This window comes from Tachyglossus aculeatus, chromosome 3, assembly GCF_015852505.1.
Source record: "Tachyglossus aculeatus isolate mTacAcu1 chromosome 3, mTacAcu1.pri, whole genome shotgun sequence".
Classification (NCBI taxonomy): domain Eukaryota; kingdom Metazoa; phylum Chordata; class Mammalia; order Monotremata; family Tachyglossidae; genus Tachyglossus; species Tachyglossus aculeatus.
In genome coordinates, this window is record NC_052068.1 from 82,800,025 (window position 1) to 82,827,911 (window position 27,887).

Genomic DNA, 27,887 nt, shown 5'->3' on the forward strand with positions numbered 1-27,887 from the left:
CAAGCGCTTAGTCCAGTGCTCTGCACACAGTAAACGCTCAATAAATACGATTGATTGATTGCTCTGCACACGGTAAGCGCTCAATAAACACGATTGAATGAATGAATGAATGAGCGCTTACTGCGAGCAGGTCGCCGACAGCAGAGAGGCCTCGCCCCGCGCAGGTCACGTGACAGCCCCCCCCCCGCCCTTACTTTGCAACGTCGGCGGCGGCGGGGCGCAGGCGCGGCACCCGTCGTTGCCCGGGCGCGGTGCCCGTCGGGAGTTGTAGTTCTCCGAGGCCCGGCCCCTCCTCCCTCCTCCCTCCTCCCGGGGCCCGCGGGGGGGGGGGGGGCCGGGAGGGTCCGGGCCGGGTCCGGCCCCGCTACCTCCTCCCCACGCCGGGACCGCTGGGCTGGCGTCCGGCGCCCCAGCCCGCTCCACCCAGGTGAGACTCAGTTTACCCCCCTCCTTCCCCCCGGGACCGGCGGCTCGGATGTTGGGGTGGGGACGGCAGGGAACCCCCCTGTCCACGCCCACCCCAGGGCTCCATCCCCAGTCTGATCCCGGGCTCCATCCCCATCTCATCCCAAGCTCCATCCCCAGCCTCACCCCAGGCTCCGTCCCCAGCCTGCCACCACCATCCCAGGCTCCATCCCAGGCTCCATCCCTAACCTGAGCCCAGGCTCCATCCCCAGCCCCGTCCCAGGCTCCATCCCCAGCCTCATCCCAGGCTCCATCCCTACCCTGAGCGCAGGCTCCATCCCCAGCCTGCCACCACCATCCCAGGCTTCATCCCAAGCTCCATCCCAAGCTCCGTCCCCACCCTGCTCCCGGGCTCCGTCCCCAGCCTGCTCCCAGGCTCCATCCCCAGCCTGCCACCACCATCCCAGGCTTCATCCCAAGCTCCATCCCAAGCTCCGTCCCCAGCCTGCTCTCGGGCTCCGTCCCCAGCCTGCTCCCAGGCTCCATCCCCAGCCTGCCACCACCATTCCAGGCTTCATCCCAAGCTCCATCCCAAGCTCCGTCCCCACCCTGCTCCCGGGCTCTGTCCCCAGCCTGCTCCCAGGCTCCATCCCCAGCCTGCCACCACCATCCCAGGCTTCATCCCAAGCTCCATCCCAAGCTCCGTCCCCACCCTGCTCCCGGGCTCCGTCCCCAGCCTGCTCCCAGGCTCCATCCCCAGCCTGCCACCACCATCCCAGGCTCCATCCCAATCTCACCCCAAGCTCCATCCCCAGCCTCCTCCCAGCCTCCATCCCTACCCTGAGCCCAGGCTCCATCCCCAGCCTGCCACCAGCATCCCAGGCTCCATCCCCATCTCACCCCAGGCTCCGTCCCCACCCTGCTCCCAGGCTCCGTCCCCAGCCTGCTCCCAGGCTCCGTCCCCAGCCTGCTCCCAGGCTCCATCCCCATCCTGCCACCACCATCCCAGGCTCCATCCCAAGCTCCATCCCCAGCCTCATCCCCGGCTCCATCCCCATCTCACCCCAGGCTCCGTCCCCACCCTGCTCCCAGGCTCCATCCCCAGCCTGCCACCACCAGCCCGGGCTCCATCCCAATCTTATCCCAAGCTCCATCCCCAGCCTCATCCCAGGCTCCATCCCCAGCCTCATCCCAGGCTCCATCCCTACCCTGAGCCCAGGCTCCATCCCCAGCCTCAAACCAGGCTCCATCCCCAGCCTCAAACCAGGCTCCACCCCAGCCTGCCACCAGCATCCCAGGCACCGTCCCCACCCAGATCCCAGGCTCCATCCCCAGCCTGCCACCACCAGATCCCAGGCTCCATCCCAAGCTCCATCCCCAGCCTCATCCCAAGCTCCACCCCCAGCCTCATCCCAGGCTCCATCCCCATCTCACCCCAGGCTCCGTCCCCACCCTGCTCCCAGGCTCCGTCCCCACCCTGATCCCAGGCTCCATCCCCAGCCTGATCCCAGGCTCTATCCCCATTCTGCCACCACCATCCCCATCTCAACCCAGGCTCCATCCCCAGCCTGATCCCAGGCTCCATCCCCATCTCCTCCCAGACTCCATCCCCAGCCTGATCCAAGGCTCCATCCCCACCCTGATCCCAGGCTCCATCCCCAGCCTGATCCCAGGCTCTATCCCCATTCTGCCACCACCATCCTAGGCTCCATCCCCATCTCATCCCAGGCTTCATCCCCAGCCTGATCCCAGGCTCCATCCCCAGGCTGATCCCGGGCTCCATTCCCAACCTGCCACCACCATCCCAGGCTCCATCCCCACCTCATCCCAGACTCCATCCCCAGCCTGCCACCACCATCCCCAGGCTCCATCCCCAACCTGATCCCAGGCTCCATCCCCTGCCTGATCCCAGACTCCATCCCCAGCCTGCCACCAGCATCCCGCGTTCTATTCCCCAGTCCGATCCCAGGCTCATCCCCAGCCTGCCACCAGCATCCCAGGCTTTATCTCCAGCCTCATCCCAGGCTCCATCCCCTGGCTGATCCCGGGCTTCATCCCCAGCCTACCACCAGCATCCCAAGCTTCATTCCCAGCCTGATCCCAGGCTCCGTCCACAGCCTGATCCCGGGCTTCATCCTCAGTCTGATCCCAGGTTCCATCCCTAGCCTGCCACCAGCATCGCTGCCTCCCACCTTGGGCCCCCTTAAGCCAAGAAGACGGGAATTATGCAGTGGAAGCAGGCGATTTGGTATTTCACAACTCCTGGGAGAGGGATGGCAATGCCCCACCCAAAGCTGGGTACCAGGAGCGCAGAAAGAAAAGATTACAGCAGCTGGGAGAGATGTGTGTGTGTGTGTGTGTGTGTGTGTCTGTCTGTCTGTCTGTCTGTCTGTCTGTCTGTGTCTCCTGTAGAACCAGATTTAATTATCTGGATCTCTTTTTTTTTGCATATGAAAATGTGTGTGATTCTATTCCTGCATGTAAGAAAGGGAAGAAAAAAAAATCCCTAGTCAAGAGCAGTGTCGGTGTCCCCCGATTTACCATTTTTTCCTGCCAAGGAGGAAAGATTTTAACCTTTGCTTCCCTGGACATGCTCCAGCACATCTGATGCAGCATCAGCAAGTAAAGTAAAAGTGAAGCTTCCTCCCCCTTTCCTTTTTTGGGGGGAGGATGGATGTGGAAAGGATGACAACTTTGAAGTTATCTCTCATTCTGTCTGTCTCTTCTTTCCACCTCCCCACCTCACCGGTGATATAAACGATGCTCCACTACTGAGGTTATCTATGAGTCGATATATGCATGGTAGTGGGAAATATCCAATGATCCTGTGTAACCCAGAGAAACACAGCAACTGTTAGCTAACAAAGGTTGTAGTGGATGTGAGTAGCTGATATAATTATAGCACTCTATTGAAAAGGTGTATTTTAATCCACATTGGGTTACCTGCCTTTTAAAAGGAGAGTATTAGATCATGGGTCCCCATTACTTCTATGAGAAGCAGCGTGGATCAGTGGAAAGAGCCCGGGCTTTGGAGTCAGAGGTCATGGGTTCAAATCCCAGCCCTCACTTGTCAGCTGTGTAACTTTGGGCAAGTCACTTAACTTCTCTGTGCCTCAATTACCTCATCTGTAAAATGGGGATTAAGACTGTGAGCCCCACGTGGGACAACCCGATCACCTTGTAACCTCCCCAGTGCTTAGAACAGTGCCTTACACACAGTAAGCACCTAATATATGTCATCATTATTATTCTATAAATAAGGGCTTTTCTAAAGTCCTTGAGTCATGTTACATTTAAAAGGTTTCATTCATTCATTCACTCAGTCGTATTTATTGAGCATTTACAATGTGCAGAACACTGTATAAAGCGCTTGGAAAGTACAGCTCAGCAATAGAGACAATCCCTGTCCACAATGGGCTTACAATCTAGAAGGGAGGAGACAGACATCAAAATAAGTAAACAGGCATCAGTAGCATCAATATAAATCAATAGAATTATAGATATGTACATATATACACAAATGCTTTGGGGTGGGGAGGGGAGTAAAGGGAACGAGTCGGGCCTTTGGGAAGGGGAGGAGGAGTTGAGGAAAAGGGGGCTTAGTCTGGGAAGGCCTCCTGGAGGAGGTGAACCTTCAGTAGGGCTTTGAAGGGGGGAAGTGTGATTGTTTGGCGGATTTGAGGAGGGAGAACATTCCAGGCCAGAGGTAGGACGAGGGCCAGTGGTCAACGGCGGGAGGGTCGACAGTGGGACAGGCGAGGACGAGGCACAGTGGGAAGGTTAGCCTCAGAGGAACCGAATGTGCGGGCTGGGCTGGAGAGAAGAAAAGAAGTTTTCTCATTCATTTTTTACCCACTTAAAACCCTAATAAATTGCTTAAAAATCTGTAATCGAGAATGACTGAGGAGGTTGTGGAAACTCTCTGACGATCTTTAAAAGTAGAAAATATTCTCTTTAGACTGGGGTGGTCCATGGGCCATTCTGACAAAGTAGGAATGGGCTACTTGATTTTCAGGATAATTCCAAAACTGAAGGTCTGGGACCTCTTAGGCACTTGGAAATTCAGGGTATGATTATGCCACCTAAAATCTCCTCCTCAATGTCTCAACGTTCCTTATTCCTGCCAGTTTTCCCTTCTGACCAAGGAGCTTGCTCTTCTTACCAAAGTACTCTGTCTTCTCATTCTGTTACCTCCCTTTCTCACAACAGCTAGTCCTGCTTTCTTCCAGACCTTTCTGTCCTCAGTAATTCATAGGAAAAAGATGTGCTTAAAAGAAAATGGCCTCAGATAACCTGCCTTCTAAACCTGGAAAAGTAACCAAGAACTAACTGTCTTTTCTAAGTGTGACAGTAATTGAAAAGACATTTCAGTGGGATCAGATAGTCCTCTTCATCTGAGTACTACTTTACAGACATTCTAATGGCAGATCGTACCTCTCCATTTTGATTTTACAAGTGGAAAATCTTGGCATAGGAAAATAAATTGATTTTTTTAAAAGGTTCATAGTTAGGTATCGGTGGGAATAGGAAATACTGTAGATGCAATTTTCTCAATTCCCACTCCAGGGTTTGTTCACTGGATGACATTTCATCATTTTGGAGGCATGCCTTTTTGCTTAACACATTGTCTGCCATGTGACATCTTACTTTCAAGCAGAATGCTGCTTGGCCCACTGTAGATCGCTAAGGATTCAACTTCAGAAATTATTTTTGTCAGCCGGTGTGCCAAAAAGTTAGGAATTGTCACAAGTAATGCTCACATAAGGGACTGAAATAAATGGTTCGGTCACTTCATATGGATTGGAATGTAAATGTACTTCAAATTGTGGTGGAAAAAGGGATGGGCAAAAGATTGGGGGGTTTATTTTTCTTTACCCCCTGGAGGTCCTATTGTAGAAATGTAAGGTTATTTTAAAAGAAATCAGCGATTGTCTGAGCTGGTCTAGCGAAAAGCCTTGGAAGATCTTGTGGAGAAAATACTATGAATAGATAGATGGTTTACACCACACATCGGTAAAACTAGGGTATGAAGTGATAGATGAGACTTAAATAGAAGCTAGTCAAGTCGGAGATCAGTGAAATGACCAATGGCAAAAAATACCTTTTTGAATCACACAATTATTTGGAAATTATTTGGAAATCCACGTAGATCTGGGGAGGTATCAGAAGACCAGAATAGACAGAAATGAAAAGAAGGCACACTATAAATTACTTATTCATTTATGTTAATGTCTTTCTCTCCCTCTAGACACTAAGCTCCTTACAAGCAGGGAACATGTCTACTAATTCTGTCATATTGCACTCTCCCAAGGGCTTGATACAGTGCTCGGCACATATTACATTAAGCACTCAATAAATATAATTGATTAAGTCATGAGAAATAAGGAGGGGAGGGATGAGTGGAAATTTTGGAATAAATGTAGAGGAGTAGAAAATTTTCTACTAAACATGGAGAAATTTCTCTTCATTCTAGTAGAGAAGCTCAGGATAGTTGACTTTCAAAGGAATTTATTACCCATGGACATGTGTCACGATCAGAACATTTAAAACATTGTATGCCAAGAGGGATATTCCTTTAGAGTCATTGGACAGTAGTGACATTTTCCCCTTTTTCTATTTACCTACACTCTTCTCAACTATTTGTTTTTGAAAATTTCAGATAGATGGACTTTAAGAAAATTGCTGAGGAAATTTCCCAAAAGATTTTGTCGTACAACCGTGATACATCAGGGTGGAGAGTGGCCAAAACTTCAGTAAGAAAACAAATTAACCATGTTTAAAGTTGTATTTTTTTATCTTTAATGAAATATAATCAGTTGTAAAGATGTTTAAAAAAACACTTTCTTAAACAATAGAAACAAGTTTGGAGAGAAGAGTTTGCATCTGACAGCTAATTTATTTTGTGGATTTTTATTTCCCCTTCGAGAAAAAGATTACAGTTTCCTGGAAGCCTTCTAAAGAGTATGGAGGAAATTTGTGAGTACTTAAATTTCCTACTTGCAGTAATAGTTTTAAAATCTAATGGTATTGATGTAAGTCAAATTCACAGCAGCTGTATGAGTCATTATAAGAAATATGTCTCTGCCTGAGGTAGATGTGAATTATGTCACTTCATTAGAAAGGTGGCATTAAATAAAACAGGGCAAAAATAGGTACTTCAAAACTTCATTTTTAAACTTGAAGATAAATTTTGAAACTTATTCTAGATAGAAAGATGAGAAATTTCCACTAGAACTATTGATTTCAATTTCAGGCTCCTCGAGGGCAGGGATCATGTCTATCAACTCTATTGTCCTTTAACAAGCACTTAATACAGTGCCCTGCGCACATTAAATGCTCAATACCATTGATCGATTTGATTACTCGTAAATATCCAATTACGAGTACCATAACCATATTTGGGGTTTTCTTTCCGACGACTAGTTACAAAGCTTCCCCTAAAGGAGCCACTGAAATAGGAAAATCTTGCCTTCACATTTTTCATGGTCATATGTACAATTTCCTCTTATCCAAACGCTGCTTTAAAAACTATGGCGGGAGGGTGGCTTGATCATTAAAGTACAAGCCTTTCAAATTACTCTAAGGAAAAGGTTAGAAATAGGATCTTTCTGCCATTTTTTTTCCAGAGTGATTTATTACATTTATTACAGCTCAGAGTTCCATCCCGGCACTATCTTATATTGAAATGTTTCCAAGCAAATCTCATTGACTTGGGTGAAACTGAGTACTATATCATTTCTCACCTTCATCCTCTCCTTTTATCATAGAAGTCCCTTTATTTAATGGTCTCCAAGGACAATAAATGTGTCTTTCATGGCTACTTAGATAACAGACAATTCCCACCTTGGTAAATATATTTATTGCATTGAACTTATTTTCAGTTTCTGGTAAATTATCAAGAAATAACTTTCTTGAAGAGGTGGGTCATTCGGCAAGAGTGATTCTGAATTTTGAATTTATAGTTTACTGCTTTGAGCCATAAATATCTTATGCCCTTAGAAAATGGGCTAGTGCCCTCTGAGCTTCAAAATGCAAATTTTTATATTGTTTAAATGATTTCCCTTTACCTATTGCCTCCCGCTTAGTGTATATGTATGTGATACTAGTTCATTTTCCCCTAAATCAGTGTCCTGATTTATTCTGTATAACTGCATTGGGTTCTAATTCTGGCTCCCCCACTTGCCTGCCATGTGATCTTGGGAAAGTCATTTAACTTCTCTGTGCCTCAGTTTCCTCCTCTGTAAAATGGGGATTCAATACCAGTTATCTCTCCTACTTACACTGTACGCCCCATGTGGGACAGGGACCTTGTCTGACTTGATTAACTTGTATCTACCCCAGCCCTTAGAACATGCTCGACACATTGTAAGAGTTTAACAAATGTAATAGTGATAATAATTGCATTATATTTACATATCCAAAAGCTTTTTTAAAGAGTAGAGAAAATGTCATTTTTTTTTAAGTTCAGTCTTGATTATTCTCTTTATTGATCTTGCCTGAGTTACCTGAAGGAGCCTAAAAAGACTGATGCATCTGGAGGATACACTGGGATTTTGTAACTGTTCAGTGCTGGCCCCTGTGACATTGTTTCCATTTGATGTTTGCTAGAATACTGCATTTAACAAATGCACTTTGCCAGTGTTTCTTAAAGATTATTCTTTGTCTAGCAGTTTTTATAAGAGTTCAGAAAACATTTTTCATAGTTATGAGTGACTAAAGTTCTTCAGTTTTGTTAATCAAATTTGTTTTTTTTTCAAATTCCCATTTAAGTAATTTAAAGATGATCGCAACACCCTTTCCAATGTAATCTTTTTACTTTTACTGCTAAAGGGAAAAGACAAAAGGGTTAGCTTCCCCTTCTCCTCAATTTTGAGTAAAATTGACTTGCCCTGCATTTGGTAAATCCACCCTTCTTGTTTTGTTTTATAATTGAATTGTTCTCTAATAAACGTCAACACCACCTTGAAAATTAAGTGGAATAAAAAGCAGGACAAATGAAACTCAATTTTACCTGTTTGTTTTTTTCTTACATAAGCCAGTATTACTAAAAATTTGCAATTCATATTTAAAGTGCTTCAGCACAGCAGGTAATCCATGGTTGAGGCTCTTTATGCTTGTGGAATAAAACTTAAATTGTATTGTATTGGGTTTGCAAAGTGGTCTTGTGGGTGGAACCCTGGAGATTCAGTTCCAAACTCTTGCTCTGTCGCTGACTCATGCTACCTAGAGAGGCAGCTCTTATTTCTGTCAAGACAGGATAATGGCATCTGCCTCCAGTCTATTCTGTAGATTTGACTTGAAAATTAGTATGAAGACGATAAGGCTAGTTACCATCTTTGATCGTGGATTGTCCTAACCACCAAGATGGTGGGGAAGTTTCCCTCTTCTAGTTCATCCCGCCCCCCAGGAGAACTAGAAATTCAGAGGAAAGGCTAGGCATGATTTCAGAAACAATCACTGGGTCGATGTTGTTAATCGAGCACTTACTGTGTGCAGAGCACTATACTAAGTACTTAGGAGAGTACATTACAACAGAGTTGGTAGATATGTTCCCTGCCCACAATGAATTTACAATTTCAGGAAAATCCCCGCAAAAGGTTAAAGTGTAAGCTTCTTGTGGGCAGGGACTATGTCACTGCATTATTCTCCAGTTCCCTAGAACCTAGAATAGTAGGCCTTCAATAAATGCTATTACCTCTATCGCTACTACTAAAAGTGGCACTGGTTTTCAACCACGACAACCTGGGAAGTCTAGGAATGCAGGAGTAGCCGCCATAAAGTATTCCCAGATTGTATGTCAGATGGATTTCTGGAGAACTATTGGAAACGTAGCACTTGGAACTATTGGAATCTAGCATTTTAAATTGGGAATGTGTCTATTTATTGTTATACTGTACTCTCCCAAGCCCTTAGTACAGTGCTTTGTGCAAAGTAAGTGCTTAATAAATACTACTGAATGAATGAATGAGCTCTTCCAAGAAAGATAATTTAACTATGGTGGAAAATATTTCAAAAGAATTTTGCCTTACTGTACTTGAGTTTTTATCTATTTAAAACAGCAGTTATTTTCTAGTAGTTAGTATCAGGTTTGCAGATATACAGGATAACTTCGTGTTTCCCAGGGGCCTTCTATTTTCCCTTCCTGAGTTCTTTGTTCAGCTGTCCTTCAGAGAAAGAAACAAAAGGTAGAATGTAATGTTGTTCAGTGGTGTGGCAGTAGAATATATTGAATATCCACTTTATGCAACACACTGTACTAAGTGCTTGGGAAATACACAGTAACAAAGTGACCATTGACTGCCCACAAGGAGCTTCTACTAATGGGGAAGACAAACAGAAATACTTACAACACTGTCAAAATAATCAACAGTGTGGACATATATTCAGGAATGCCAAAGAGCCTACCTCTAGAGATGGTAGAAAGGAAGATTTGGCTCAGGAGGTTGGGAAATTAATCAGGGAGGAGGTGAGATTTTAGGAAGGTTTTGAATGTGGGGAGAGCTGTAGTTTGGCTGTTGTGGGAGGAAGGGAGTTCCAAGCCAGAGAGCAGCATGAGCAAGGAATTGAGATAGGAGAGTTAGTGTGAGCGAAGGAAATGAGATAGGAGAGTTGCGAAGAGTTTAGGAAAGTGACACATTCCCTACCAGCAATGGGGAGACAGACGTAAAAATATTTGCAACTAGAGTAATCTAAATACACAGTTGAATAAATATTTATATACATGTGCTGAGGAGGAGTGTAAATAAAAAATACAGGCTAGAGGTGGCCGCTTGGTTTGTGTGATTTAAGGTGGTGAGAAGGGATTGCCGGAAGCATGTTGGAAGAGTTGGGATTTTAGGAAGTCTTTATTCATGGAGAAGGTGGGAGGGAGTTCCAGCATAGGACAACAGGAGGAGTGAGAGGATAGAGGTGAGAGGGTTGAGAGTGAGGTGCAGTTAGGACATTAGCCTGAGAAGACTGAAGAAAACAAACTGAGGGGTAACAGGTGAAGCGGCAGATATAAAGATGGTCTTTATGTCATACTCTCACGAGCACTTAGCACAGTGCTGCACACACAGTAAGTGCTTATAAATACCATCGATTGACTGATTGATTGATCTGTTGCCGAATTGTACTTTCCAAGTGCCTAGTACAGTGCTCTGCACACAGTAAGCACTCAATAAATACGACTGAATGAATGAATATGTAAGATGGGGAGACTTGATAGAGAGCCTTAAAGAAGCTTCTCTTCAGGGATTGGCTGATAGCTTTCCAGCTACGGCCCGTCTGAAGGGAAAATTTCTGAGTCGTCTGAAGCTCCATCAGGAAAACCGAATCCTAAACAAGATCATTTAAAATAAGTCAGATTTTACAGATGACAAAACGAATGCAGACATTCAGTATTCTGTACAAAGTCCCAGAGGAAATTTGTAGCCCTGACAAGATCAGTTTATAGAGAGGCAGTTCAGGCGCTGCCATACATTTTTGTCAGTGACTTTGAGAAATTGGTAGACTCTTCTAGAAAAGAACATGTTATACAGCTTTAAAAAAAGCAATAAAATGTATGGCAGCACCTGAACTGCCTCTCTATAAACTGATCTTGTCAGGGCCACAAATTTCCTCTGAGGAAAAAGTTAACTAAAAAGTTAACTTCTTTTAGTGGTTAAAATCGACAGTGTTCTCAGTAGCACACCTGGGAGAAAATAAGGGTAACTATCTTCAGGGTAAGTAGGGGCAGCGTGGCCTGGTGGGAAAGAGAACAGGCCCTGGAGTCAGAAGGACCTGGGTTCCACCTACTTGCCAGCTGTGTGACCTTGGATAAGTCATTTAACTACACTGTGCCTCACTTTCCTCACCTGTAAAATGAAGATTAAATCTTACTCCCTCTCCCTTAGACTGTGAGTCCCTTGTGGGATGTGGACTGCATCCAACCTGATTATCTTCTATCTACCCCAGGAGAAGCAGCATGGCTCAGTGGAAAGAGCCCAGGCTTTGGAGTCTGAGGTCATGGGTTCAAATCTCGACCCTGCCAATTGTCAGCTGTGTGACTTTAGGCAAGTCACTTAACTTCTCTGTGCCTCAGTTACCTCATCTGTAAAATGGAGATTGACTGTGAGCCCCCCATGGGACAACCTGATCCCCTTGTAACCTCCCCAGCGCTTAGAACAGTGCTTTGCACATAGTAAGCACTTAATAAATGCCATTATTATTATTAACACAGCTCATGGCACATAGTGAGCATTTAATGAGTACCATAATTACTAAGGGTCTTTGGAAGAATAAATTCCCTTAACTAGAAGAATAGTTATTGATGATGATGATGATAATAATAGCAGCATATATTAAGCAATGCTACGTGCCAAACACCACTTTATGCCAAGCATTGTACTAAGCACTGGGTCACATGCAATACAATCAGATCAGACACAATTCCTGTCCCACATGGGACAAGAAAGCACAACCTAGTGGAAAGCGCACAGACCTCTGAGACAGGGGACCTGGGTCTAATTCTCCCACATGCCTGCTGGGTGACATTGGGCAAGTCACTTAACTTCTCTGTGTCTCAGTTACCTCATCTGTAAAATGGGGATTCAATACCTGTTCTGCTCCCACTTAGATGTGAGGTCCATGGGGGAGAGGGACTGTGTCTAGCCTGATTATACCCAATCTATCCAGCGCTTAGTACAGTACTTGGCATGTAGTAAGTGCTTAACAACTGCCACAATTATTTTATTACCCCTGAAAGCACTTTCATTCATTCATTCAATCATATTTGTTGAGCGCTTACTGTGTGCAGAGCACTGTACTAAGTGCTCGGAAAGTACAATTCGGCAACAGATACAGACAATCCCAGTGGGGAGACAGACAACAAAACAAAACAAGTAGACAGGCATCAATAGTATCGAAATAGATAAATAGAAATAGATAAATAGAATATTCAACCCATCCTCAGCCCCACAGCACTTACATACATATCTTTATACTCTCATATTTGGCCCTACATATAATTTTTTTGAATATCTGCTTCCCCCTCTAGACTGTAAGCTTCTTATGGACAGGAGTCATATCCACCATTGTATTGTACTCTCCCAAGCACTTAGCACAGTGCTCTGCACACAGTGAGCGAGAAGCAGCATGGCTCAGTGGAAAGAGCCCGGGCTTTGGAGTCGGAGGTCGTGGGTTCAAATCCCGGCTCCACCAATTGTCAGCTGTATGACTTTGGGCAAGTCACTTCACTTCTCTGGGCCTCCGTTCCCTCATCTGGAAAATGAGGATTAAGACTGTGAGCCCCCCGTGGGACAACCTGATCACCTTGTAACCTCCCCAGTGCTTAGAACAGTGCTTTGCACATAGTAAGTGCTTAATAAATGCCATTATTATACTTCTAGACTGTGAGCCTGCTGTTGGGTAGGGACCGTCTCTCTATGTTGCCAACTTGTACTTCCCAAGCGCTTAGTACAGTGCTCTGCACACAGTAAGCGCTCAATAAATACGATGGAATGAATGAATGAATAAATACCATTAATTGATTATAGAGAAAAAATATTTCATCTCATTTTACATATGAGGAAACTGAGACATGTCGAATAATAATAATGGCATTTGTTAAGTGCTTGCTATGTGCAAAGCACTGTTCTAAGCACTCGGGGGGGGATACAAGGTGATCAGGTTGTCCCACGTGAGAAGTTAATTGATTGTCCAAGGTCACAGAGCGGGTTGGTGGTGGAGCCGGGATTAGAACCCAGGTCTCCTGACTTCCCATCCTATGGTCTTTCTACTAAGACCGGCTGCTTCTTGATCCTTTAGGAAGCAGCATGGCCCAATGGATAGAGCAGAGACTTGAGAATCAGAAGGACCTGGTTTCTAATCCTTGCTCTGACACGTGTCTGCTGTGTGACCGTGGGCAAGTCACTTAACTTCTCTGTGTCTCAGTTACCTCATCTGCAAAATGGGAACCAAGACTGTGAGCCCCATGTGGGACATGACCTATGTCCAACCTGATTAGCTTGTTTCCATCCCAGTGCTTAATACAGTGCCTGGCACAAAGTAAGCGTTTCACAAATACCATTTTAAAGAAAAGCTTGACTTAAAATAAAGTTAGATTGAGGAGCAGCTACTTAAATTCCATCACCCCTGCAATAAATAAATTAAAGAAAAGCTTTAATGTTAGGTAATACAGTGAAGCAAGAGATTAGCCTTCTGTACTAAATTGGGGTTTCTGGTTCACATCAGGGCTCACGCCTACTTACACTTTACACAAGTAGTGACTTTGAGGCTCTGCAAACAGGAATAATTCTGGTTAATGATTCATACATGGTGTGGGGGAAAGAGAAAAAGACTCTCACAAATTAATAAACAAATTTGAAAAGGAAAATTGTGATGACTGCAAAGCTATAATTGCTAAAGGACAAATAACAGGATAAAATAAGTGTGAGTTGCCACAGTTCTGTTTTCATTTTAACACTGTATACCTCAATGGGAGTCTTGTGTCTCAGTGCTATAAATTTCTCATACCAATAATGTGACACAATATGTAGAGCAGCTAAAAATATACAAAAAAGCTAAGAGAAGATCTCACCCAGGTCTATGGTGTATTTTATTAGTAATAATGGCATTTATTAATTGTTCACCAGGAGATGAGCTTTGGGAAAATATAAGATTATCAGATTGGACACAGGCCCTGACCTAGAAGTGTTTTACATCATATTTTAATCTACATTTTCAGATGAGGAAAATGAGCCCCAGAGAGGTAAGTGACTTGTCCAAGGTCACACAGCAGACCAGTGGCAGAGCTGGGACCAGAATCTGGGTTTCCTGACTCCCAGTGCTATGTTCCTCCCATTAGGCCACTATATTTTAATTCATATGTAGAGTAATTTCAGAGCCACCTTTTAGGATTACAAAAATATTACAAGTTTATTATAGTAAACGATTTCACACTATGTTCTGAGAAATCATCATGTTAGTATGATTAATGGGGGTAAGGACAAAAACTTTGCAAAGCTATATAGTGTTTAGCGGTTAAGGATGAGTTGTCAGCATTTGCTCTCAGGAAGCGTGAAAATTTAAAACGTCAATTTCCAGGTTTCAAGAGAATATGTGAAGAATAGCAAAAGTGAGGAAAACATATGGTATCACATTTAATTATTTTTTATAAAATGTGACTTGTAAACTCAAGCAAACACTATTGTGTTTTTTCCTAAAATCATCTAACTTCTTGCAATGTTTATTAGGTCAAAACACTATTAACAGTGGTGTTTGTTAATCACTTAGTATATGCCAACCTCTGTACTAGCACTATGGTAGAGATAAAATAATCAGATTGGACACAGCCCCCGTCCCTTATGGGGCTCACAATATAAGGAAGAGGAAGAACATTTTAATCCCCATTTTACAGAGGAGAAAACTGAGGCACAGAGAAGTTAAGTGACTTCCCCAGGGTCACACAGCAGGCAAGTGGCAAAGTCAGAATTAGATCGCAGGTCCTTTGACTCCCAGCCCGTGCTCTTTCCACTAGGCCCCCCCTGCTTCTTGTTCGACAGTGAAATACAAATGATGAGTTTGTTCGCCAAATAGACCAAGGATCCTTGCAAAGTGGGGTCAGGATATGAACAGCACTAACTGTGCACTCTCTACCTGGGTTTTTAAGCAGTGCTTCTTAGTCAATTATTATCGGGCCTGGAACGCCCTCCCTCCTCAAATCCGACAGACAGTCCCCCCTTTCAAAGCCTTATTGAAGGCACATCTCTTCCATGAGGCCTTCCCTGACTACCCCACTTCCCCCTTTCCTCTTCTCCCATCGCCTGACTTGCTCCCTCTGTTCTCCCCCCATCCTGGCCCCACAGCATTTATGTACATGTCTTTAATCGATTTTTTATATTAATGTCTGTGTCCCCTTCTCTAGCTCGTTGTGGGCAAGGAATGTGTCTATTTTTGTATTGTACTCTCCCAAGTGCTTAGTACAGTGCTCTGCACACAGTAAGCACTCAATAAATATGATTGAATGAATCAGGAGGGTGCTGATATGGATAGACTCTAGGTTCTAAGGTCCACCCTCTAGATTTTAAATTCCATCTGGGCAGGGAACATAGCTACCAACCCTGTTCTGTTGTACTCTCCCAAGTGCTTAGTACAGTGCTCTGCGCTTAGTAAATATTCCATACCATGGATTGAATGATGGTGGCTTGTAAACCATGCCCCCTCCAGGTTTGCCCTCGTGCACAAACACAGCATCACAGCAGCAGAACCTGTGCATTTTTCGTCCCCTCTCAAATATGTCACCCCTCCCATACATAATAGCTAGGATGAAGGCACCCCAGAAGGTGTTGAGTGGAGTCTGCCACACTAGCCATGCCATCCATGTTTCTGATTATTAACAATAATAATAATAATAATAATAATGTTAAGCGCTTACTGTGTGCCAAGCACTGTTCTAAGCGCTGTGGGAGTACGAGGTAATCAGGTTATCCCACGTGGGGCTCACAGTCTTAATCCCCATATTACAAATGAGGTCACTGAGGCACAGAGAAGTGAAGTGACTTGCCCAAGGGCACACAGCTGGCAAGTGATGGGGCTGGGATTAGAACCCATAACCTCTGACACCCAAGCCTGGGCTTTTTCCACTGAGCCACGCTGCTTTTCTGATTGAACAGGTTTCAGTCTCCCCCCATCCCTCTGACCACACGGGATTTGGGGTACACTTCCTACTCCAGCTCTCCCTCCCCAGGACCAAGACCCATCATTTTTTTTTTAATAAAAAAGGTATTCGCTAAGTACTTATTTTGTGCCAGGCACCGTACTAAGCACTGGGGTAGATACGAGAAAATCAGGTTGGACATAATAATAATAATGGCATTTATTAAGCGCTTACTATGTGCAAAGCACTGTTCTAAGCGCTGGGGAGGTTACAAGGTGATCAGGTTGTCCCACGATTGGCTCACAGTTTTCATCCCCATTTTCCAGATGAGGTAAACTGAGGCACAGAGAAGTTAAGTGACTTGCCCACAGTCACACAGCTGACAATTGGCAGAGCCAGAATTTGAACCCATGACCCCTGACTCCAAAGCCCTTGCCCTTTCCATTGAGCCACGCTCCTTCTCATAGTCCGCGACCCCACACGGGACTCACTGTCTTCATCCCCATTTTATAGATGAGGGAACTGAGGCACAGAGAAGTTAAGTGACCTGCCCAGGGTCACACAGCAGACTAGTGGAGGAGCCAGGATTACAACCCAGGGCCTTCTGACTCCCACGTCTGTTCTCTATCCACAAGGACTTACCGCTTCACATCTAAAGCCATTCACAAAACCCTAGGTAGCATTTCAGTCTTGAAATGCCTCCCTTCCCCATTATACCTTCCTAGTTGGCTGGAGTGGTGGTCCAACTAAATCAGATTCAAATTGCTAGGGTAGTTCTCAGGGGCTTGAGCAAAGTCACCCTCAATTAGCTAATCGTTGAGAAACTGGGGATTTCCAGCAGCCTGAGGAAACTGGCACTTTGGTGCACCTCCAGGAGACCTATTATTAAATGCTTTTAATGTAAGGACATGCTGAGACTTACAAGATTAAGGCAAAGATAACGTCTCGGGTCAGTATGCATTCTTCATTGGCCCGCAACTTAAGTCTCCGAGGCTTTTTAAAGAGTGACTTCATTTATCCTGACTCGACTGCCCCAGGTGTGAGGAGTAGCATAGAAGACATAAAACCATGCAGGGATAGGAGAGACAGACAGAAAAGATGCTCAACTTAGTTTTATTTTTGACCTAGCTAAGAACCTGATTGCCAGGTTAAATTGGAGTAATTATAAATGATCATCTAATCAACTAAGCCTATCGAATTACAAAGTTTAGGTGTTTTATTAAAACTCATCGGTGCTAAGTGAGTTCTTTTGGCCCAGGTATGTCACAGTTGTAGGCCTCACGTGCTAAGGATTGAACCTCGGGTAGAAGGCGGACTTTCTGGAAGGGATATTATCATCCTCTGTTCCAGGAGCCCAAGGCTCCTTTTGTGTAATGTTTCATCCTGATTAGCCCCACTAACCTGAATTTCCTTCTCCTCTTCAAGTTAATCAATCAATCAATCGTATTTATTGAGCGCTTACTGTGTGCAGAGCACTGTACTAAGCTCTTGGGAAGTACAAGTTGGCGACATATAGAGACGGTCCCTACCCAACAGTGGGCTCACAGTCTAGAAAAGTTAGTGGTGGGGGAGACAGTCAGTTAGACCCGTCCATTCTTACTGTACCTTAAATGCTACTTAGGCTCTGGTCTGAATATACTTAAATGGGGGAACTGCATGGGAATCCCAGCTACTGTTACCCTACTTGCAGGCAAGAGACTGAAGGCGGAACTCATTATTTCCCGAGATCATTTTCACCTCTAGGATAATATCCCAGGGTGCTGCCACAGGAATCAAAACATGTAGCCATAGCGACAAGTATACCTGAATAATCATTATTCAATAGATTGGATCCTTTAAAATATGAATGTGACGTCCATTGTAATAATAATAATAAAGATGATATTTGTTAAGTGCTTACTGTGTACCATTGTAATAATAATAATGAAGATGATATTTGTTAAGTGCTTACTGTGTGCCAGGGACTGTACTAAGCACTGGGGTAGATACAAGCAAATCAGGTGGGCACATTCCATGTCCCACGTAGGGCTCATGGTTTCAATCCCCATTTTACAGATGCGGTAGCTGAGGATCAGAGAAGTGAAGTGACTTGCCAAAGGTCACACAGCGGACAAGTGGCAGAGTTGAGTCTAGAACCCAGGACCTTCTGGCTCCCAGGCTCATGCTTTATCCACTATACCACTGTACAGTGCTCTGCACATATTTAAAGCTTAATAAATACCATTGATTGATTGATACTACCAACTCTGTTGTAATTTCCCAAGCTCTTAGTACAGTGCTCTGCACACAGTAAGCACTCAGTGAGAAGCAGCATGGCTCAGTGGAAAGAGCACGGGCTTGGGAGTCAGAAGTCATGGGTTCGAATTCCGTCTCTGCTACTTGTCAGTTTTGTGACCTTGGGCAAGCCGCTTAACTTATCTGGGCCTCAGTTACCTCATCTGTAAAAATGAGGATTAAGACTGTGAGCCCAATGTGGGACAACCTGATCACCTTGTATCACCCCAGCGCTTAGAATAGTGCTTCACACATAGAAAGCGCTTAACGAATACCATCATTATTATTATTATTAATAAATACAATTAAATATGATTGAATGAATAAATACCATTGATTGATAAGAAGGCTGCTCCAAACTTGTTTAAACTAGTATTCTGTTATCTGTTTCAAGTTCATCAGTTAAGTCCTCTGTAAAATAGAAAAGGTGGTAAAAGTTAGCAAACATTTTTTAATTAATCCTCAGGCCCTACCTAGAAGATTGATAGAAAGATATTCTGTCATTCTATTAATTACTCCCATTTTAAGATAGAGAATAGATCAAGCAACTTGAAGTGATTAGCCTGCCAGAGACAGAATGACACTTTAACACTCCCAATAAGCCTATTGCAATTAAGCTTCTTTCAGAAAGTAAACCAATAAATCAATTGTTTGTTGGTATATGGGAACAGGCTTGTAGAAGTACACTCATGTGGTGCGGAACATAGCTGTCATGTTCTCCTCTCATGCCTACATAGAGTTTTACTTTCATTTATTTGTTAAATTATCATTCAGTAGTTCATTACTCTAGGAAAAAGAGTGGGCATGCTTTCTCATTTCTCCACAAAAAGGCTTTGAGATCTAAAGAAAGGAGAGGAGGGGAGATCAAGGGAGGATGAGAAAGGGAAGTAGAAGCAGACCACTGAGGTGTTGGAGATGAATAAGTTGGTTGCTGGGAAGTCAGGGAAAAGTTCAGCCAAAATATTAGGTGGAATGTACAGTAATGTTTTCCAAAAGGCACTTTTTAAAAATGGTATTTCCTAAGCACTTACTATGTGCCAGGCACCGTACTAAGCACTGGGGTAGACACAAGTCAATCAGGTTGGACACAGTCCATGTCCCACATAGGGCTCACAGTTTTAATCCCCATTTTAGAGATGAGGTAACTGAGGCACAGAGAAGTGAAATGACTTGCCCAAGGTCACACAGCAGACAAATGGTGGAGCCGGAATTAGAACCCACTTTACAGAGGCTAGCACATGCATTCTTTTTATAGATAGGTAAATAGAAGCATGAGAGTTGAGGTAAGCTCACTGTGGGCAGCAAGCATGTCTATCAACTCGGTCATATTGTACTCTCCCAAGTGCTTATTGTAGTGCTCTGTACGAAGCAAGTGTTTGATAAATATGATTGATAGATTGATTAAAGCAAAACAGTGGCAAAGCTTGGATTAGGATTCAAGCCTCTTATCCATGGCATAACGCCCTTTTCCATTAGCTCACATTGCATCCTTGAATTTAGCACTACGTGTAGGCGTATAAAACATTATATAAGCCACTGGATCTCCTTGGGTGTTTAGAGGACTCTGTGCTTAAAACCAATTATAATCATTTCAACTAGGTAGCATGAAGCCCTAAAATAAGGGCAGGCATAGAAATACGTTAATAACTGAGTGAATTTTACATAGGCAAAATAATAAAGGGTGTCCTTTTTAAAAAATTGTGACATCAAGGACAAAAATCATTCTGACTATTGAATGCTTCCTAATGCATGCCAATTTGGCAATTTTCTTGATTATATCTGTCTTTTTCTTCACTGTTATTAAGAAATTGGCTTTATAATTTGATGATGTTGTTTCTCCTAAGAGCACCATCGATTAACTTCTAGGCTGGTTTTTTTTTTCTTTATCGAACACAGGTACCGTGGAGAAGGAGTAGTAAAAGAAGCACCAGCTAAATTAATTCAGTTCATGTACCTTCCAGAACACCGAACCAAGTGGGATAAGTCTTTGCAAATATATAAACTGTTACAAAGGATTGATGCGGTAATGCAATAGTTTATAGAACTTTTATTATATAGTTTTAAAAATATGGAAATTTAGTTGACTCTAAAAGCAAAAGTAGATTTGGTTTCAGCTTGAACTTGACCAAATGGTACAGATGCTTGTCATTTATAGAGTATTTCATATGTATATATATTATATACAAACTGCTTTGAAATTGCTTATGAGTTAAGAAGATTAGAAATTAAGGACTGTTCCATGTGTGCAGGGCTGCAAGACATAATGGGCTAAAAATAAAATCAAGCAGTAAACCTTGAAGGAATTCTACACCCTCTTTCTTTTCTCATCCGTCTGTGTTAGTGGAAAATCTAAAAGTGTACTTACTGCAGGTAGAAACTTCTGCTATTTTAACCTAATGCTCTGGGTAGCAGGAGGCAGAAGTGTAGATGTCACCAGTGAATGTGGTAGAGCCAAGAGATAGAAAAGCATACATAAGACTAAATTAGATATTGAGAAGATTCTAAATAGTCAAAGTAATTGAAAAATAGAGCTGATTTGACATAATTTGATACCTGCCCAATTGTACTAACAAAAAGAATGATTTAAAATAAGACTTCTACTGCAGATGTAATGATGATAAATGATCCCAATTAGATCTCTAGGGTTGAATCCCCTGAAATACTGTGCTTAATTTTACTTTCCTGTGGTCAATTTCAGAGGCTTCAGCAGGGCATGAAAAACAAAGTGGGGTCAAAATCTGCCCTAGAACTTGGAATGCCATATTTACTTTGTGGTCATACCAATTATTCTACTACTGAAAAGGATGGAAACTGTGGCAGAATGTCAATCCAGTAGATAAGAAAATAACTGTATCTAACTGACCTTTCTGCACAGGGGGAATAGGCGAGCATCCCATAAATGGTGCTTTTAAGTATCATTCATCATTCAAATCATTACTTGAATTGACAGTTGGGGAGCAATCCCTCCCCTTTCCTACCCAAGACATAGAACCCAAGTGTCCTTTGGGATATGCCTAGGATTTGGAAAGAGGCAAGGATGATGGCAATACTCACACAGCCCTTCCTGGCAACCGTGGGTATGCTTCCAGATGACATTCATTATGCCTACTCTTCTGCCAACAGCCACATTACTCCAAGTAAAAATCCTCTAATGTAATTCCAGCAGGAAGCTCTTCTCTGATCCCAACAGGGCCTTTTTCCCTACCTCCTAGATTCAGGACAGAATCAAGGTTCAGTACCAAGAACCAGTTGCTTCTTTGTTAAGTTCATAGGAAACATCACACAACTGTTCTTGGAAAATCGGAACCAGATTTTGGTAAGAAAGTTGTTTCTGAGATTACACATCTCCTGGGCAAAACAGTATCTTTGATTTTGATGTTTTTTTATCTATTGTAGGATACATTTATTTGTCACACCGTTACGCACAGTTTTGGCATGGGCTCTATATCGCCCAGAGATTTTGTCGATTTAGTACACATCAAGGTCTACGAAGGGGATGTTTCAATCGTCAGTTGTAAGTTGAGACGTGCTGCTGCATTTTGGAATAGTTATTATTATTTAACAATTTCTTTTTCTACTCCAAATTCTGTGCAGAGTAGCTAATACACATGCACCTACTTCTGGTTTCTTAGTGGATCAAAAATAAATAGTAAAAAATAGCGTGGGCTAGAAGTAAGGTCTCCAGGTTAAAGGTTAAAAAAATTTCAGACTAAAATGTTCCCGTATTGAATCGAAGTGCTTTGTTCAACTCCCCTGTAAGCTAAGTCCTTTCCTTAGAACCTTTCAAAAATAGATTTAAAAAGGTATTTATTCCCCAACTGAAGGATCACTGTATTAGGAAAATTTTTAGAAGGAACTTATAGAAGGGCCAGATGTGATCCCTGCCCTAAAGGAGCTTATACCCTAATGGGGAAGACAAGTCTGCTGTGTGACTTTGGGCAAGTCACTTCACTTCTCTCTGCCTCAGTGACCTCATCTGTAAAGTGGGGATTGAGCCTGTGAGCACCTTGTGGGACAGGGACTGTGTCCAACCCGATTTGCTTGTATCCACCCCACTGCTTAGGACCATGTCTGGCACAAAGTAAGCATTTAACAAGTACCATTATTACTATCAGTATTATTATGTAAAAAGGCACATCTCCTCCAAGAAGCCTTCGTTGACTAAGCTCTCCTCTCCTCTTCTCCCACTCCCTTCTGTGCCGCTCTTACTTCCTCCTTCATTCATCCTCCTTCCCATCCCCGCAGCACATATCTGTAATTTATTTATTTAATTTATTCATGTCTGTCTCCCCCTCTAGACTGTCAGCTCATTGTGGGCAAGGAATGAGTCTGTTGTTATACTGTACTTTCCCAAGTGCTTAGTACGGTGCTTTGCACACAGTAAGCGCTCCATAAATACAATTTAATGAATGAATGAATGTAATAGCTAAAGAATGTTAGAATAGATAAAAGCGCATCTAAGAGAAATATTCCACCTAGCTGGCTCTTTCCATACAAATCTTTATTGATGGCAGGCATGTACCATGTTTACAACTATTTTGTAACTATATCTTTAGTTGCTTTTCCTTGCTTCTATTTCCAGCTACTGCTGTGACTCCTAGCTCCCATTTGAACAGCAGTCATAGTAGATAAAGGACACCAAAGGGGGCAAGAACCTCTGCTCAAATGCATACAGTGCATTTTTTATCTATTGTAGATAAAATAACCCCTCTCATTGCACCTGGAGAGTTTCCAGTACTCTACCAGTCTCGGCTACTGGCGGGAGAGTTAAGCAGAGGCCTACCCATTCCATTCCTAGCTTGGGCAGTGGCTAGCGAGTGGAAGGCAATCTGCTACAAGTCAAAATTCACCCATGCTGGGCAGCAGCGGCATGGGAGAGAGTCGAGGGCGGAGACTTAGGTTTACTGCGCAGAAGGAGGCAGTGGTAAACCACTTCCATATTTTTACCAAGAAAACTGTATGGATACACTACCAGAACGATTGCCGATGGAGAGCAGGGCATTCTGTGAGAGATGTGTCCGTGATGTCGCTATGGATCAGAAACGACTCGACGGCATAAGACAAGATAAAATAGTGAGAATTGTGAGAACCAGTATGCTACTGACAGATCCCCAGCTAGGCACCGGTAACAATCCCAATCCTGTCCCGTGACCAAGCCTTACCCTCCAGAAGTATTGTCACAGTCCCTCTTGAATTCACTGTGGGTGACTGTGCCTTATTTGCATCCTACCGTGAAGCAAATCAACTTGGTGTTTCTTTCTCAAACCATTCACAGTTCCTTTGTCTTTATTCACAGAAAAACCAACATTAAAACATTGAACATTGATTTAAACACAATTGCAGCTCTTTTTGTATAAAGCTACAGGGAGCTAGATTCTGGCTGGACTAACAGGACCAAAGCTCTAGGGGTATAATCAGGTAGCTTTATTTCAAAAATCACTTCAGAGTAGAAGCCCAGCATTAACAATATTGGTATTAATAGGCTCCGTATTAACAAACCAAGGCTAATATAACTTCATTAGTTCCCAGAACAAAGGGAAGAGCATTAGAAAGTCACCCAATTGAATTTTTCCCCTTTTAAAAACCACTAGATTGTTCTAGACCAGGGATTTGCCATATCTGGCTCTTCTTGGAACTAAATGTAGCTCTCAAGCAGGGCCTCAGGCTAAAAGGTGGGGGGCCTGTGGGGTACAACTACCAGTGCTGACCCTTCGCACACTCCCTTCCTTTCCCTCTCCTCACCTCTCCTCCCTTCTTCTCCCCTTTCTTCCCTAGCTATCTCCCCCTTCCCCTACTCTCTCCTTTATGAAGCAGCCACCTAGCACAACAAAATCTCCACAATGTGCTGCGCACGTGGTTATGAATTAATATCACATCATAAATGTCAGCCTTAAAAAAAGACCACATTACTACTAAAGTGGCATTTTTAGTTAATAATAATTGTGGTATTGTTAAACACTTATAATGTGCCAAGCACTGCATTGAGCACTGGGGTAGATGCAAGATCATCAGGTCTGACACAGGAAAGTCTCAGGCCCATGCTCTTCCCACTAGGTCATGCTACTCCTTGTGTATACACACAGCACTTGTGTATATTTGTACATATTTATTATTCTATTTATTTTTTAAATGATGCATATATATCTATAATTCTGTTTATCTATTTTGTTGCTATTGATGCCTGTCTACTTGTTTATTATGTTGTCTGTCTCCCCCTCCTAGACTGTGAGCCTGTTGTTGGGTAGGGATTGTCTCTATCTGTTGCCGAATTGTACTTTCCAAGCGCTTAGTACAATCCTCTGCACACAGTAAGCGCTCAATAAATACGATCGAGTGAGTGAATGCTCCTCCAAAGTGGGATGTCTCTCTTGAAAGAAAGATCTTCTTAAAGATACTTTAGTTAAATTTTAAATCAGATATTTCCTTTTTCGACTAGCCAGCAAAGTTAATGCCTTGGCCATGTTTAGAAAACATTTCATTCGAAATGCCTTTTTTTCCCCTTTCTTTCTTTTAAATCACTTAGCAGTGAGTGTGGAGTATCCACAGTGCTCTCCATCTTCATCTTGCATCCGTGGTTATAACCACCCTTGTGGTTATGTTTGTTCGCCTCTGCCAGAGTAAGTATTTCATTGCAGTGTACAAAAAGCAGTTTGCATATGCAGTTAAAATTTTTCCAACAGTTTTGAAGAACTTAAAACATGAGCTATAAGAGAAAATGGTGACCAAGTTCTAGATGATCAGTCAGTGGTATTTACTGAGCACTTACTGTGTGCAGAACACTGTATCAACCACTTGGGAGAATACAGTTGGTAGAGATGTTCCCTGCCCACAAAGAGCTTACAGTCTAGAGGGGGAGATAAACAATGCTAGATATTGATGGTGATATAAAAAATTTTGTGTTTATTGATCCATGGCATGTCTAGATCCTGGCTCCTTTTCCAGAGAGTCCCTGCAGAAGACAGATTTTAACATTCGTAGAAAAGTGACTAACTCATGTCACGCAAGAATTTAAAAAGGATAGGCTAGTAGGATGAATGACTGTAGAGAGCCATTTGTCTTTACAACATCCCTATGAGGTAGACAGAGGCCAATATGTCATTTCAAATGTGGAAGCTTAGGCAGAGAGATGAAGAGATTTGCCCAAGGGGGATAGTCAGCTAATGCTGGAATGCTGGAACCCCAAATTATCATTATTAAGATATTTGTTAAGCACTTACTATGTATCAAGCACAGTTTTAAGTCCTGGGATAGATATGTATTAGTCAGGTTGGACAGAGCCCCTGTCCCACTGGGAGCTCACAGTCTAAACAGAAGGGTAACAGAGGTATAAACAAAACTTAGATTCCCTTGTTCCAACTTCAGTATTCTTTACATCCAAAGACAATGCCTCCCAAAAGGGCTTAAGTGATTTTCAATCGGTCAACCAGACGTATTCCTCGAGCGCTTACACTGTGCAGAGCACAGCATGGCCTAGTGGATAGAGCATGGGCTTTAGCGTCAGAAGGATCTGGAATCCCATCTCTACCCCTTGTCTGCTGTAGGACCTTGGGCAAGTCACTTCACTTCTCTGTGCCTTTGTTACCTCACCTGTAAAATGGGGATTAAGACTGTGAGCCCCATGTGGGACACGGAATGTGTCCAACCTGATTAGCCTGTCTCTACCCCAGCACTTAGAATAGTGCTTAACACACAGTAAGCAATACCATCATCATTATTATTGATACTAAGCACTTGGGAGAGTACAGTATAACAATGTAACAGTCACATTCCCTGTCCACAAAGAGTGTATCACTAAAACAGGAATGATCCATCCTGAGATCAGGTAACTGAAGGTCATGGTGGCTAAATTATATTTCATGGCTGTATGTGGTACCTACTGTATATATTCATTCATTCAGTCATATTTATTGAGTGCTGTGTGCAGAGCACTGTACTAAGGGCTTGGGAGAGTACAATACAACAATAAACAGTCACATTCCCTCCCCACAATGGGCTTACCGCAGGGTGGTGACAGATATCAATACAAATAAATAAAATGACAGATATGGACAAAGTGTTCTATAGACGTAGAACCTATTATATTGATTCTCTGTGCCCGAGCCTTCCTCTAACTCTATTTGCTTTTCACTTTTTGCTGCTTCTTCAATCCAAACTTCCAGGAGTTTCCTGGAAATCAGTGTAAAGGCCAAAATTTAAAAAAGGGTTTCAGAAAAAGATCTGGCCAAAGGAATTATTTAGGGATAGGAGACAATGACCGACACAGTAATTTGGGGAAAGGTGAATGGAGGAGTAATGACTTAAATTTGAAGTATCAGATTTTAAGGGGGTCAGCTCTAATTCATTGTCAACAATAAAGTGTAATGAAAGAATATATATGTAAAGTATAATAAAGTAATTACTATTCATTCATTCATTCAATCATATTTATTGAGCGCTTACTGTGTGCAGAGCACTGTACTAAGCACTTGGGAAGTACAAGTCGGCAACATATAGAGACGGTCCCTACCAACAACGGGCTCCCAGTCTAGAAGGCTTGTGTATGCAACTAAAAATTAAAAGTATTCAAGCCTTCACTTAAAATAAGCAACTTTAAAATTGTTTCACATTTCTAAAAAACAGGATCAGTTCCCTTAAAGGTACCACTAATAAAAATTGTCAGTTTGCCCCCTTTCAAAATTATTGACACCTTCCATTGGTGAATAAAATCAAAGATTCACACATAATTGGTGCTTTTTTTTTAACAGGAATCCATCATATTCCAGATTGGTGGTGTTTGTTCAGCCTGAACTGAGAGGAAACTTACCCCGTCCAGTGATTGAATCTGCATTGCCTACCAGTTTAGTAAACTTGATCAGCGATTTAAAAGATGGAATAAAATCACCTAAGAGTCATTCATCACATGCACACAAAAAATGAAATGGTTTTACTGCTATTAAATCATACACTGATATCCCTCCAATTTGTTTTTCTATATGAAATGAAGATTACATTGATCTAGTCAGTATTCTCATGAAAATCAGTGACAGTTCAAAAAACGAACTCATAATTGTACTAGGAACAGCATTAAATATAGTCTTTCATTGTAGAAACAACACTGATGTTGTTAAACATCATATGATTTGAATAATGCCATTTGTATTTTGCTTTCTTATGTGAAAGTGCTTCTGAATGAGATTAGAAATGCCAAGAAAATAAGTGCAATATTATGAGTGCAACATAATCAGGAGATGGAGAATTTTTCACTTCATTTGCTGAACAAAGCTGAGAATTTTATGTAACCGGGGGAGAGAAAATGTTTGTTGATGAAAACATGCTCCTCTAGTATCTCCCAAACAATATTAAGAATTACAGCAAAATGTGACAGTGCCAGAAAACCTCTAGAGTCATCATATGTGGAATAAGCTAGTCTTCTAAATAGTGATTCTTTCCTAGAACCTCCTATTATAGCTTTAAAGCATCGATTTCCGATGAAGTACTATGATGTGCGTTGCAGGTTTGTCTGTACTAGCAATTCAGAAATTTCTAACTCCTTTCAGTACAACGGTATCATTTTCAGAGTCAATACACCCGTTTCCATTTCAAGTCTCATGTC

General features: G+C 42.9%; 1 protein-coding gene and 1 non-coding gene across 4 annotated transcripts; both read left to right on the forward strand.

The window, feature by feature from the left end:
• Positions 1-329: 329 nt before the first annotated feature.
• Positions 330-27,877, forward strand: STARD6 (StAR related lipid transfer domain containing 6). Of its 3 annotated transcripts, none has more exons than XM_038743916.1 (7): positions 330-427; positions 6,065-6,158; positions 6,332-6,381; positions 20,192-20,318; positions 21,692-21,809; positions 24,819-24,912; positions 27,040-27,877. In XM_038743916.1, the coding sequence occupies exons 2-7, from the start codon at positions 6,069-6,071 to the stop codon at positions 27,209-27,211; spliced, it is 651 nt and encodes a 216-aa protein (XP_038599844.1). In that variant the 5' UTR covers positions 330-427; positions 6,065-6,068; the 3' UTR covers positions 27,212-27,877. The 3 variants fall into 3 exon arrangements, with proteins under 3 accessions (XP_038599844.1, XP_038599845.1, XP_038599846.1); XM_038743917.1 differs by having other exon boundaries at positions 332-427; positions 6,069-6,158; XM_038743918.1 differs by lacking the exons at positions 330-427; positions 6,065-6,158; positions 6,332-6,381 and adding an exon at positions 7,179-7,252.
• LOC119926079 lies at positions 22,999-23,135 on the forward strand. The gene has a single exon (XR_005449992.1). It is a non-coding gene; the product is annotated as a small nucleolar RNA SNORA7 (small nucleolar RNA).
• Positions 27,878-27,887: the final 10 nt, after the last annotated feature.

Bases quoted from the DNA above. Each gene is read 5' to 3' on its own strand.
- STARD6 (XM_038743916.1), top strand. From the start codon at position 6,069: ATGGACTTTAAGAAAATTGCTGAGGAAATTTCCCAAAAGATTTTGTCG. The intron at 20,319-21,691 runs GTAATGCAATAG...TATCTATTGTAG, and splicing joins TGTTACAAAGGATTGATGCG to GATACATTTATTTGTCACAC. The intron at 21,810-24,818 runs GTAAGTTGAGAC...TAAATCACTTAG, and splicing joins GGATGTTTCAATCGTCAGTT to CAGTGAGTGTGGAGTATCCA.